Here is a 14,655-nt window from a genome sequence, read left to right on the forward strand (position 1 = left end):
AGGCCTCAAAGGGAGGATGTTGAATAAAAAGCATAAAAAATAGAAGTGGAAAGCTTCAAAGAAATGCAGCGCAAGCTGTGTCAACATTAAGACCTCCTGAGGCATGAGAAAAGATTGACGGACATTAAACATTGGCCAAAGGCACGGCTCCAGGAAGTCTGGCAAGAAGGGGGAGCAATAAGGGAAACAGATGTAGCATGTTCTGCACATGATTAACAGCGTTGTGGTATTCAGAGACTTGCACAGGAATGTTGTGTGAGAATTAGTCAGATGCCAAAGAAGAACGGTATAAAAACAGTGTGGAACAAAGAGGTAGTAAGCATTTTGATTTGCCTTAAGCATTCTGATTTCTCTCTCTGTATATAGCATTCTGATTTCTTTTGCTGTATATTGCTGTTTGTGTAGATATGCTTTCAGTGCAGAAATGCATCCTGAATACCCAATTGATGGTATTCAGTTTGTAAACTAAAAAAGTGAATAAACTTTTTATATTAAATAGGAAATTCGTCTGGCCTTTTCTACACCTTAGGCATGTCAAAATACACCTGCTATTGACAAGGTATAAGAGGATGCTCCTAAACCTGGGTGCACCAATGTCAACATAAGCTAATCTCTCTATATAAAAGGCAAAACCAACGTTCTATGAAGCCTCCAGCCGGAAGTGTGAAGGGAGCGAGATATCCGGTTTCCCTATGAGTGTCTGCCCCGCCCTCTCTGTAACACAGTCAGTGAAGGAAAACAGCAGAGCACGAAATCAAATCGCTGGCTCTGTAACAGTGAAGGACTCAGAGGGGGGAGGGGAGAGGGGCCAGAGGGCAGGGACACACACACTCCCACATGCACACAGAAGAAAACATTGCTAGCCCGTTTCATTTGCATCAGAAACGGGGCTTTTTTACTAGTATTCTATAAATGGCATCTTGGTGTCAAGATGCAGTTATAGAATTGACGCTATGGAGGAAGATGGCTGCCGCGCAGGTTGATTGTTGAAACGCTCTCGTGTCTATGAGCGAACAATTTTTGTTTTCTAAAGAAAATGTCCCATTCTAAAAGAAAAGGAATTGTGAGATTGGTACCTCCACCCACCGCAACTTCTTCACCAGCTCAGACGTCCCTTGAGCGTTTCTTTCCCGGAGCTACCAGACTACAGTGAGGCGCGGATCCCATAGCGGGGAAAACCGGAGAAGCGGAATCCCTGCCGGGAGAGGAAGTCTCCTTAACACCACCGTCCACCTCGCTTATTCCTCCTAGCCCGGCGTCGAGAGCGACCCTGGCGGGAAACCCCCATCGGCTCCGATGATGCGTCGATAGGGGCGACAGTGGAAGACCCAGGCATGCAAACGGTGTTCCAGGGCTCTGTGGGTAATTTGATTACCACGGAGCAGACCTCGGAGGTAACTCTACAGACCTTGAAGGTGATGTTGGACCAGATTTCCACCACGCTACAGAAAACGTCAGGTGATGTGGTCAATTTAAATACTAAATTTGAAGAATTACAAAGTACTGTAGATTCTGTTAAGAATGATTATCGACGCAAGTTCAAGCCATAAAGAAAGAAGTTGAACTTTAACCTCTTTTAAAATGTGATAATAAAGACTCTTTGGACATTAGAAATAAAATCGAACAACTTGAAAACTTTAACAGGCGCCTAAACCTCCGTTTACTTAATTTTCCAGTAATAGCAGGGGAAACTCTAACATTTTTCGGAAATACTTGATGGAAGTTCTGAATATTCCTTTAGAGGCTATACCTCCGCTAAACAAGATTTATTATATTCCTGTTAGAAATGAGGGTCAAGGTCCTGCTAAAGATAATCTTGATTTGCAAAATATCTCTGATATCTTAGAACAATCCTCGGAAATAATAGTGAACAGAGCTACAGTCATTGTATCATTCGTTTTTGAGCAAGATTACAACACTATCTTAAGACTTTATTTTAAAAACCTTAAGTCCCAATTTTATGGTGCTAAGGTTTGGGTATACCCTGACGTTACTAAGTCAACTCAGCAAAAAAGGAAGCAATTTCTTTCTTTAAAACAAAACACAATTGATATTGGAGCTTCCTTTTTTCTTGCATATCCGTGCAAATGCGTGGTCAAGCTGGCTCAAACAAAATATACATTCTTTTCACCGGAACAGCTAAAAGTGTTTATAGAGATGAAGAAAGTGGAGTGAAAGTAATGAAGCACTGGTTAATAACAGCCTATACCTATGAGATTATTCTTTTTTTCTTTTTGATCTTCTCCAACTCTTTTCTCTCTCACATTACTATTGAGGTCTAAGAAAGGCTGTAAAATATTATTTTGTATAAATGTACCAATAGATATTTTTCTTTAGAGTGTTAAATACCTTGTTATTATGAATGGAACATTATTCTTTTATATTAATTTTTGCCTGTATTTCTCTTACAAGGTTTATCCTTGTTAAAAATGTATTAAAATTATAAATAAATAAATAAAAAAGAATTGACGCTATGGAGGAGTGGCCTAGTGGTTAGAGCACCAGTCTTGACATATTGGCGAGCCTAAGTGCACCAAGTTATGCACATAATTTAACTGAGGAGCCAATTTATAGAATTGCCCCCTTAGTAACGTCACAGCATGTTCCCTAGTCTTTATACTTTTTGAATGAGTAAGCAACTGATCTACATTTATCCATTTCATTCCACTTATGACTTTATAGACCTCTATCATATCTTCCCTCAACCATCTTTTTTCCTAACTAAATAGCTCTAATCTCTGTAGCCTTTCCTCACAAGGAAATAAATCCCTCCCCTTTATCATTTTATCATTTGTCATTCTCTGTATCTTTTCTAATTCTGCTATATAGCTGAGATGTGGTGATCAGAATTGCACACAATAGTCAAGGTGTGACTGTATCAAGGCTTATGATATTCTCTGTTTTATTCTCCAGTCCTTTCCTAATAATTCCTAACTTTCTATTTGGTGTTTGGGTCACTGTCACACACTGGATTGGTAACTCTTAATACAGAACTCAGCATCATGTTGCTACCGTTTTAGTTATTCTCCTCTACGTGATGATGTCTGAGAAAGGGACTTCAGTAGTTCAGATATTTTATAACTTCAAACATTTATTAAACAAATATTTCATTTTTTTCTCACTGTTTTGTTTGATTGGCTAACATATCACTTCCTTAATACTTTCTTAATCAGGGAATCATAGGCAAGTATGAAAATACCTCTGGAATAGAAGACAGAAAAGGTTTGATGCATATGTTAGAGTCATGGACCTTCAAATCGTGATCTCCAAGCCCCCGGGTTACTCCAATGGTTGCCATCACACGAGCCTGGGAAGAACATGAAAGATTTTGAAATTTCTTCAGATTAGCTGCACGTTTTAGACATATTTGTACAAATATAAATGATCTTAAACATCATACTAAGCACTTTATGGATAAGCTACATCAAAGGGGGTATCCCAAAAAAAACCCTTTAAAACATGCACACAAGAGAGTGAAATTCAACCATAGGAACTTATTACTGCAAGAACAAAACTCCAGCAATGCTGATTCAGATGTTAGTAAGTTTGTGATCAAATATATCACCAGTTCTACAAGGGTGGCTTCCATTATTAAAAACCATTGGAGAATTATGCAATCACATCCAGTATTTGACCAACAAGAAATTAGCTCAGCCTATTCCAGGGGACAAAACCGGAGAGAATTATTACCATAAACTAATATGGATTAAATTATTCCCAGTATTAGTGAACAGGCGATTGGACATCACAAATGTGGCCATTGTTCCATCACTAGTGAGTTGATGGAATTTAAAATCCAGTTGATAATAAAACTTACAAACTTAGGGGTTACACAGATTGTAATAGTAGTTTTATGGTATATGTCAACCATTGCCCTTGCCAAAAATTGTATGTGTGTAAAACTGTGTGGGCATGTAAGCAAAGGATGAATGAAGAAGAAGCTGCTGATACACTGTTTTTTGGATACAAGACTTGCTCACAGCATTTTTGGATACCCAAAACACCCAGGGCATTGCTTGTTTCCCTCGCTAGTGTTTTACAATACCCTTGATGCAGCCTGTTTGGTGAAATGTGGTGGGTCCTTTAGAATAAAGATTGAGTCCTCTTGTTTCACACATCTGCATAAATTAGAAGAACTTAGATGTTTTATAATTGATCAGATAGTTGGCAATAATGAGGGGGGTCAGGGGGGAAACTATTACTACAACAGGAAGAGAAGTGGATATCCCAATTGAACAGTATACAACCAATGGGGTTAACCATCAATATTGATTGGAGAGTGTTTTTCTGATCACACTGAGATGTTAAATCGAGAACAGAAATTTTTTTTTATTTTTTATTTTTGTTACATTTGTACCCCGCGCTTTCCCACTCATGGCAGGCTCAATGCGGCAGGCAATGGAGGGTTAAGTGACTTGCCCAGAATCACAAGGAGCTGCCTGTGCTGGGAATCGAACTCAGTTCCTCAGTTCCCCAGGACCAAAGTCCACCACCCTAACCACTAGGCCACTCCTATATTCATGTTCATTCATTTTTTGTACACGTCAGTGGATGATGAACTGTGATTGGTTGACAGATGGGGCGGGTAACTGAAAAATGCTACCACTGGGGTTTGTAAGTCATGAGGGAGGATGGTATATTGGTAAGGGGGTATTTTTCAAAAATTCTTTGCTGTTGTCACCTTGTTGGGAGAATATTTTGTTTGGTTACATTAATTGTGATAATGTTTTTTGCAGTCTGTAATCTGTTCATTTGGTGACTACAATAAACATATTTAAACTAAAAAAAAAAGCTGCCACCATCTTACATAAGCAGTACAGCCACTCTTCAACGGTGGTTGGAGTTGAGACCTTTTACTCAATATCTGCGGGCTCATGATATGCGCTATAGATGAAAACATCCTTTTTGCTGTTGTTGTTCTACCATGCTGGTAAGCTACATCAAGTGCGCTCGTTACAGGAGGGCCATGAACTGTTCCCAGATATGGCAGAACCTGTCAATGTTCCAGTGCCCTCTAAGGAGGTCATGGGACCAAAAGTGACCCCGAAATGGCAGCGAGCTCCCAATAACAAATTGCTGAAATGGTAGCGTTCAGATACTGTTCTCCAGGGTCAGCGGAAAACATGTGATGGAACCTTGGTGTTTATATAATCTTCATTTATGTGTGGCATCTGAGTGCTGTTCTACAATTCTAGGGCACTTTCAGCTCACAAGAGAAATTTGACTAACTGTTTCTCCTGTTCCAAGCTACAACAAAGATTGGGCATTTGTTTAAGCTTTGTAGCGCTATAGAAATGATAAGTAATAGTAGTAGTAGTATGAGTATTTTACTCCTTTTAATCTTGTTGCTATGTGACAACTTTATAGTCATCAGTTAGCACCAAGAGGAGTATCATTTAGGACAATATATAGTAGGGGTTGTGGGATGGAGCTCTTCCTCCAGGGATGTAACCTTTAATGTGCGCGGACTGAATCTGCCACAAAAGTGCCAGCTTGTGTTCAAGGAGCTGGCGTGTTTAAAGGCAGATTTGACTCTGATACAGGAGACGCATTTGCTGCCACGTTATAAATACTCGGGGCTTTTTTGAGGGGGTACTGAGTACCGGCACCTTTTCCACTGTCTACTAAAATTGGCCCATGGACCCCAAGTTTTAATGAAAGAGCTCAGGCTCTACACATCCATTCTGCCTTGTCATAGATTCTGTGACTGGTTGCAGGGGGCCTGGCTATTGTGGGGTGGATCCCTCAGTGATCACCCCACCCCTGAAGGGTGGCCTAGCATTTGAGTACCAGAACCTTTTTGGCTAGAAAGAACACACTGTAAATACTAATGTGTCTCTAAGAAGTATCCCACTGATTTATTTCTCTTCTAATAAGCAATAAGCTAAGACAAGAGGAGCACTGGTGTCATTTTCATCCACGCATGCATGAGATGTTAAAAAGATCATAAGGAGTGGGGCTGGGAGATATCTTTTGCTTCTCTTGCAGTTGGGGAATATTATGTTTACTATTCTGAATGTGTATGCCCCGAATGACTCTCCTCAGGCTTTTTGGGATGATCACTCCACGCTCTTGCTTACTCATTTAGAGGTAAGCTTATACTTTTGGTGGTGGGGGGGGGGGGGGGGAGAAATTTTAACCTGACACTAGCACCACATTTAGACAATTCTGCCAGGGGTGTATATTATGCTCAGAGTGTTAGGGACTATTTTCAGGGGGGGGGGGGGGGGGGGGGTTAGCCTGATGGAATCTAATAGATTCATGGAGGAGCTTTTATCCCACCCAGGACTATTCATACTATTCAGCAGTTCATAGGTCCCATTCTTGGATAGATTTTTGGTTTGGACACCCATCTGTGGTTCAGAGGGTGCAGTCCATTTCTATCTTTCCTTACACTTGGTCCGATCATGCACCCCTGCTTCTCAGTTTGGAAGTACAGCCTGCACGGGTGGGACTTAGTTATTGACAGTTGAGTGATGCCCAAAATCTTCAATTGTGTAGAAATCAGTATAGTCAATATAGTCCATTGATTCCAAAACCTGTTCCTAGAGGCACCCAGGCAGTTACATTTTCAGGATATCCAGAATGTATATCTATGAGAAAGATTTGCATGGATTGCCTCCACTGCATGTGTTTATATTCTGAAAAGCTGACTGGCTGGAATACATCCAGGACCAGGTTTGAGAATCAATTCTATAGCCCAACTATCAATCTTGAAAGAAACAGGTAAGTGTTATGGAACAGTTCTCCCAATTTTGAACCTGGCACTGGCAAGTGCAGGAGCAACTGAGTATTGTTCCTGTTCAGACCCCACTAAACCCCTGTAGGAGAGCTGCTGAAGCACTACTGTAGCACTATGAGCACTTTGCCCATCCATCCATGTGACTATATGGACCTACATGGTCCTACATACTTGGCACTATCCAGCATTAAGAACCTGATTATAAACAAATTCAGACATTTTCTCTATAAAGACTCTAAGACATTATGGCAACATCAAGTCTAACAGAAGAATAACAACTCTTGTTTACTGGGCAGAAGCTGCTGATAAGGTCATGATGTTCCAGGACAATCAAGCTGTTATCAGGTTGTTACCAGAACTGACGTCAATGTAGGAGGTTGTTATCAAAATGGATGTCAATGCAGCAAGCTGTTATCAGAATTGACATCAATGTAGGACACTTGGAGCTACTATTTATGTTCTCCAAGGTTAGCACATATGTCAGCAATACAGATAAGGCTCCCGATTTGTCCATAAAAGGCAGCTCTTGCCAGGGTTAGCTGCTGTGTGTCAACATCTGCATTGGACCAGACTGACATCTGAAGAATATGCTGACATCTGTAGGACTACATCAGGCTGCATGTGTGCCATGTAACCTTGCAGTGCCCTGGGGTTAGAGTGACTCTTTATACTTTAGAGTCTAGCTAGGGATTTACATACCTTTACTCCAAGCTATTTCTGTAATAGGATTGTCTTTATTTCTGTTTACTCTATGCTATTTGTCTTATTAAATATGAGGGAAAGGGAAATGGGACTTGATATACCGCCTTTCTGAGGTTTTTGCAACTACATTCAAAGCGGTTTACATATATTCAGGTACTTATTTTGTACCAGGGGCAATGGAGGGTTAAGTGACTTGCCCAGAGTCACAAGGAGCTGCAATGGGAATCGAACTCAGTTTCCCAGGATCAAAGTCCACTGCACTAACCACTAGGCTACTCCTCCACTTATTCTATAAGTTGTGCATTCAAATTTCAGAGTGTACAACTTCAAAAGGATGTGGATCAGGGAGAGGCATGGGCAGGTCAGGGAGTTATGCACTCAGGTTATATGGAATACTACTAGCATTTATGTTCCTAACTGGCATGAGCATTTATGCAAGATACTGAGCAAACATAAGTGCCTGTGCCTGAAATTAGGCATGTAAATGCAAACATGTGCTAGTATTCTATAACAAAATTTGCATGCACAACTGCTGTTATAATATTTGCGCTTAGCACTCATTATCCTGATTTCAGGCAAGCTATACAGAATCACCCTCATCACAGCTACTGGAACATATGCGAGACATATCTGAATATTGGCTAGAATCACAGAAGGGGATCTAGGAGGTCATCTAACCGGGCAAATAGGATTGCACACAATGCTGCCCAATTATGCCCTGTTAGTTGTCCACAAGGAGGTTTTATGACAGGAGACAACATGACATCAAAAGGTTAAGCTGTCTCCCCCATGCATCTGCCACATTGTGGGACCTCAAACATTCAAGACGCTATTGAAGATAGCAAACTTGTGAGGTTTGTGACTGCCTATGTATGTGTGTGTTTTTTTTTTATTTGACAGCTTTATTATTTATTTGAAAACTTTCCATATGTAACCCAAGGGTTTTTTTTAATCCTCTAGGGGGATCCCCACAACTAGGACCCGAGGCGCAGGCAGAGCCAAGACCTTTCTTAAAGATGCCCAGAGGTTAAAAACTTGGGTTACATATGGGAAGCTTTTAAAATAAAATATTCAAAAAAAAAAACACACACACAGGTAGTTGCAATAGCATCTGTGAATGGCTTTTTTTTTGTTGGGGGAGGGGGGGGGCACACAATACGGCAGACAGGCTCTGCCCACTGGCTACAGCATACAGAATGGGCCAGAGAGGCTCATGCCGTCTCCTGTCATAAAACCTCCTTAGTTATCCGGGTACCAGTGCTGAATATTGGTAGGACCCTTATAACTTCCAGCAGCCTGCAAAACTCGGATATTCAGTGCTGGTATCTAACTGCCATAGGCTGAATAGTGCCCTCAAAATTCATATAAGGCCGTGCATTTTAAAAGGTGATCAGACAGTGGCAAAACTGATTTATGTCTGATCTGATCTTCCATAAAGGTGTCAAAATGAACAATATAAGAAAATATTACTTGGAAAATATTTTGTTTTCCACAAAGTTAACCAAATGGAAATTAATGTTTGCCCTTTGACATTTCATTTCCGGACAGCACGAATACTCACCTTTTTACCTTCTCCATATATTAGGGGAAATTTCAAGTCATCATCCTCGATGGTCTTGTATGCCCTGTGGGGCAGAAACAACACTATAAAAGCTTGTATGCAATCAGTAATCCTTCAAGGTCTAATTTTTCTTTTTTCTTTTATTTTATTGAAGACTTCACTGAAGGAAAGACAAATGCAAGATTTTTCCACTGGTAGTCACCCTGTTTGTACAGATAGACAAATGTAAGAAAATAAATAACACAGATAAGCAAAGAATATTATGTATCTAAAGATGAAACTGTCTTTGCTCTCAAGATACAGATGCAGCAACTACCTAGTTATCGACAACACTGGTGATATATTACCATCCTAGATGGTAACATGAGCACTATATTACAGTATTATCGCATCTTAAGTAGAGATTGAATTTGTGTAAGTGCCAGAACTTCAAATGAATACTGCAGTGCTCATGAAGACAGAGAGAAAGAGAGATTCTGAATCTTACATATATACATATATCTCCCCAACACATACATAGAATTTTCTTTGACAAACTAGTTGAAGGCCTGAGACACCAAACATTCTGGGCCTAACTAATTACTTAAAAAAAAAAACTTGTAATGAATCAGCTAGAAGGGTGTCCAAATTTCTACATCTACAATATTAACTTAGGTCCCAAAATTCCGCAGCACTTATCAAGGTAGGAGCCACTCCTGCCTGGATAAGTACCACTCACTGGGGCCATATTTCCAGGTGACTTATCTATCATCTCTGATCATCCTGGTACTAAACCCCAAATTCTATAAATGGCACTTTATATTGCGCACACAAGGTGTTGTGGGATGAGTTTTTGTTCTGATTAAATTGTGCCATTATTGCTGTGAATGATTCTTTGTTATTATGATATACCAATAAAAATGAGATTTCCATAAATTGCACGCTCAAATTTGGGTGTGCCCAATTTGCAAAAGTAATTTAATTAACATACCAATTAGTGTTGATAATTGAGCCCTAACAATCAATTATTGGTGCTGTCATTGAAATTTATATGCAGAAATTTATTCACCTGGATCCGTGTGTACATTTTATGCATGGCTCCAAAAAGGGGACACAACTATGGGAGGTTCATGGTTAGATCGGGGTGTTCCCAATATTTATGCGTGTTGTTATAGAATAAGGGAGATCCGCGCCTAATTTAGGCACGAAGATTTACACCAGGGTTCAGCTGGTGTAAATGCTCATGACTAAAAAGAGTTATGGATCCTGGAACTAAGTGCTATTCTGTAAACAGCGCCTAACTTTGAGTGCTGATTACAGAATCGTGTTAAGCGCTATTTTTTTATGCACTATTTATATAATTTAGTTCTAACTGGATAAGGCCAAGGCAATCTGGGGGGCTGAGCCAAGGTCCTTCCTTCTCTTGCCTCCAGATCATTCTTCTGTTACCCTGTACCCCATCTCCTACTGCATCTCTTTCACCATCTTTTTAGCCACATTTATGCCATCCCATGATATAACTGAATTCTATTATTCTGTCTCACTGTATTTTCAAATGTAAGCCACATTGAACCCAAGTTTGCTTGGGATAATGTGGGATATAAATGTAAAAAAAAAAAAAAAGTTGAGCAGAAAGATGTCCCATTTAACATTGTACCATGTACAGGTTATGTCAATTTCTGTTCACATAATTCAGTGAAACATATAGCTTGCACAGGAGTACCTAAACGTTTGCACATAACTGTATATATATACTACTAATAATAATCATTTCTATAGTGCTACTGGACATATTATATGCAGGTACTTTCTCTGTCCCTAGAGAGATCACAATCTAAGTTGGTTTTTTTTGGTACCTGGGGCAATGGAGGGTTAAGAAACTTGCCCAAGGTCACAAGGAGCTGCAGTGGGAATTGAACCCAGGTTGCCAGAATCAAAGCCTGCTACACTAACCATTAGGCCACTCCTATATGAGAAAAGGATGCAAGTTGAAGTAGGATTAGAAGCTAAAGTCATCAAGGTAAATGATAATGGTAGGATAAATGTATTACATATACGGTCTTAGCAAACAATAAATGTATCAGTACCCTGCTGGTCTACAGATTTAGCTGTTGAACAAATAATTTTCACTCATTGGTTTTTACAAGGATTTTCTCATACTGCCTTCTCAATGCCAACAATAGAGTAAAACAGCAGGGAATGTCTATGCTATGTTTCCTGTTTATATCACCAGAGGAAAACAAAAACTACAAAATCATTTCTTTTAACTTTAATGGGAGCTATATAGCTGCAACAAGAGGCTCAGGAACACATAGTTTTGGTTCCGAGTGGACCATGAGATGAACAAAAGACATATGTGTGGGTGAATAAGTCTTTCCAGGTCTGTTCATAGGTACATAAGCACATAAGTAATGCCACACTGGAAAAAGACCAAGGGTCCATCGAGCCCAGCATCCTGTCCACCACAGCAGCCAATCCAGGCCAAGGGCATCTGGCAAGCTTCCCAAAAGTACAAACATTCTATACATGTTATTCCTGGAATTGTGGATTTTTCCCAAGTCCATTTAGCAGTGGATTATGGACTTGTCCTTTAGGAGACCGTCTAACCCCTTTTTAAACTCTGCCAAGCTAACTGCCTTCACCACGTTCTACAGCAACGAATTCCAGAGTTTAATTACGCGTTGGGTGAAGAAAGATTTTCTCCGATTTGTTTTAAATTTACTACACTGTAGTTTCATTGCATGCCCCCTAGTCCTAATATTTTTGGAAAGCGTGAACAGACGTTTCACATCCACCTGTTCCACTCCACTCATTATTTTATATACCTCTATCATGTCTCCCCCTCAGCCATCTCTTCTCCAAGCTGAAAAGCCCTAGCCTCCTTAGTCTTTCTTCATAGGGAAGTCGTCCCATCCCCGCTATCATTTTAGTCACCCTTCGCTGCAGTGGAGAGAGTTAATAGAGCATTCATGGTTGGCAGAATGGTGGCCCAGTTTTTATCCCACATTTACATGGCATTTTGAAAATTATGCATACTAATCTCGCTATCTTTATCATATGCATGAAAGAAAAGGCACAATTACATCAGTGGTTTTAAAATACATATTTTACTTCAATTTTCAAAGGGAAAGTATCAATGTGATTTCCTTTTGAAAACCCTGGTCAAGTTTGTGTGTTAAGTGTTCAAGTAGGGCATCATTTACTAACTGATTTAGGGAGTCTTTTACTAAGCTGTGGTAGCGTTTTTAGCTTGCGGTAGAAATCAGCTGGTGGTAAATGTGCATCTTGGCGTTTACCACCAGCTTATTTCTACCATGAGCTGAAAATGACCCCCCCCCCCCAATGAGTTAATGCATATTAATATGAGTTAATTTAAGTTAAACTCACAGGGGGCTATTCTATAACTGGGTGCTACAACTTAAGTGCCCAAAATAAGTGGGTAGTTCTCCCATAATGGCATTTACAAGTGTAACTGTCATTATAAAATACTAGTGTTAGTCAGTAATGTGCCTACATTTAGACACTAACATTTACATTAGGTTTATGGCTGGAATAAATGTTAGCACCTAAATGCAAAATTTACAGACATAATTTACAGTTGGTCCCACCTCTGCCCTGCCTATGTTTCCCCCTGTGAATGTCCCCCTTACAATTACACACTAATCCACTCATACTGTAAAAGGCACCAAAATTTTCATGCACAATTTAATTAAACAAGCTAATTAGCACTAATAATTGGCTTTTTAACAAGCAATTGACACTAATGACATTTAATTGAACTTTGTGTGTGTGAATTTATGCATGATTTGAGAAAGGCAGAATGGAAACGGGAGGGTCATGGGTGGAACAGGTGCGTTCTTAAAATATGCATTGCTATAGAATAACAGAGATACGTGTCTAATGCAGGCGCATATATTTGCACCTCATTTCAGTTGGTGCAAATAGCCACACCTAAAGGTAGGTGTGATTTCTGGGTGTAAGTGCTATTCTATAAACTGTGCCTAACTTTAAGTGCGTTTTGTAGAATAAGCTTTTAGCGGTGCCAATTTTTTGGGGGGCTATATATAGAATTTACTCCTAAGCTATTTTAGCCAATTATAGAATAGCAGCTGAGCGCTATTTACCCATGTAAGAGCACACTTGCACGCATAAATGCCAACAATAAATTTAAGCATACAATGAGGCATATTTTCAAAGCACTTTGGGAGGCTAAGTTCCATAGGTTTCTATGGAACTTTGGGAGGCTAAGTGCTTTGAAAATGAGCCTCATTAGGTGCTTACATGTAGACACCTGTTACAGAATGAGGGGATAATTAGTAATGCACCACCAAGAATAATGGGGCTTATATTATTTAATTTGTGTTAAATTATGGCAGGGCTGCTGAGATGGGGGGGGGGGGGGGGGGGGCAGTGAGGACAAGATTTGCTGGGCCCCGCACTGGTTTGCCATCCCAGTTCCTGTTTCAGAATTGCACGTCGGCTCTTCTACCTACTGCTTCCTCTGCCACTGCTGTTTTCTGAGATGTGCAGCAGTGCCAATAAAGCAAATAGAAGCTGCGGGGCTTCCACAATGCCGGTGCTGTTACACACTCTGCCGGTGCCAGTTCCGCCCTCAAAAACAGGATGTGACTTCCGAGGGGAGCGGACAGGTACCAGCAGAGTGTGTAGCAGCACCGGCATTATGAAAGGCCCAGTGATTTCTCTCTGCTTTACTGCTGCTGCTGCGCATTGCAGAAAATAACAGTGGCAGAGGAAGAAGTGGGTAGAAGAAGGGAGGAGCGATTCTGGATCTGAGGAGGAAAGTGCAGATGCCAGACTTGTGGTGGAAAGTAGAAAGACAGAGGAAAGATGATGGGAAGGGGGAGAGGGAGACAGAGACAAGATGCTGAACATGGGAAGAGGGAGTAGGAAAACAACGGGAAGATGCTGGATAGAGGGGTGGAGAGAGGGAAGATGCTGGACGAAAGCTGATAGAGAAGACAGAGAGGAAATAATGGATCAAGGATGGATGTAAAGAAAGGAAACATGCTTGCTCAGGTAGAGAAGGGTAGATGGTGTACATGGTGGGTATAAGATGACAGAAGGGAGATGCTGAATTGGGATGGGGAAGAGAGGGTGTACTGGAACAGGATGGGGGAAGATGCTGGCTTAGAGGATGGGGAAGAGGGAAAAGATGCTGGATTAAGAAGTAAAAAGGGACATGGGGGGTATAGGGCTACAGAAGGGGACATGCTGGATATGGGGGGGTAGTCAGAAAGCAAAGGGGACATACTAGACAATTGGACAAGAACAGAGAGGAGAATGCTGGACAAGGGAAGGGGTGCAAGTTAGGGTGATGGAGAAATGCTGCATGGAGGTGATACTGGGCAGAGGAGGGAAAAGAGACACGGAGAACTGCTCAGAGGGGCAGAAAGAGGAAGTGCTGGATAGAGTGGAGGAGAGAGGAGAAACTGGGAGGAGAGGGGGGGGGGGGAGAGAGAGGGGAGTGCAAACATGAAAACTGAGGAATCATAGGATAAGGAATAGTAGGAACAGGGTGAGGGAGATGGTAAGCTGCAGGTAGATGTAGTAAAGAGAAGAAGACCAAAGACTAGATAGAATGAATTAATGAAATCAGATGTACAGAAAAATAAATGAAAAAAAAAAAAAACTACAAGGAAAACAGATTAAA

General features: G+C 40.7%; 1 protein-coding gene across 1 annotated transcript in view; it reads right to left on the reverse strand.

The window, feature by feature from the left end:
• PPM1H (protein phosphatase, Mg2+/Mn2+ dependent 1H) overlaps window positions 1-14,655 on the reverse strand; it is a 407,312-nt gene that overhangs the window by 16,707 nt on the left and 375,950 nt on the right. Inside the window, 2 exon segments of the mRNA XM_030216868.1 lie at window positions 3,200-3,307; window positions 9,006-9,069. Of these exon segments, the coding sequence (XP_030072728.1) occupies window positions 3,200-3,307; window positions 9,006-9,069 (172 nt within the window).

This window comes from Microcaecilia unicolor, chromosome 10 (genome assembly GCF_901765095.1).
Source record: "Microcaecilia unicolor chromosome 10, aMicUni1.1, whole genome shotgun sequence".
In the NCBI taxonomy this organism is placed as follows: Eukaryota; Metazoa; Chordata; class Amphibia; order Gymnophiona; family Siphonopidae; genus Microcaecilia; species Microcaecilia unicolor.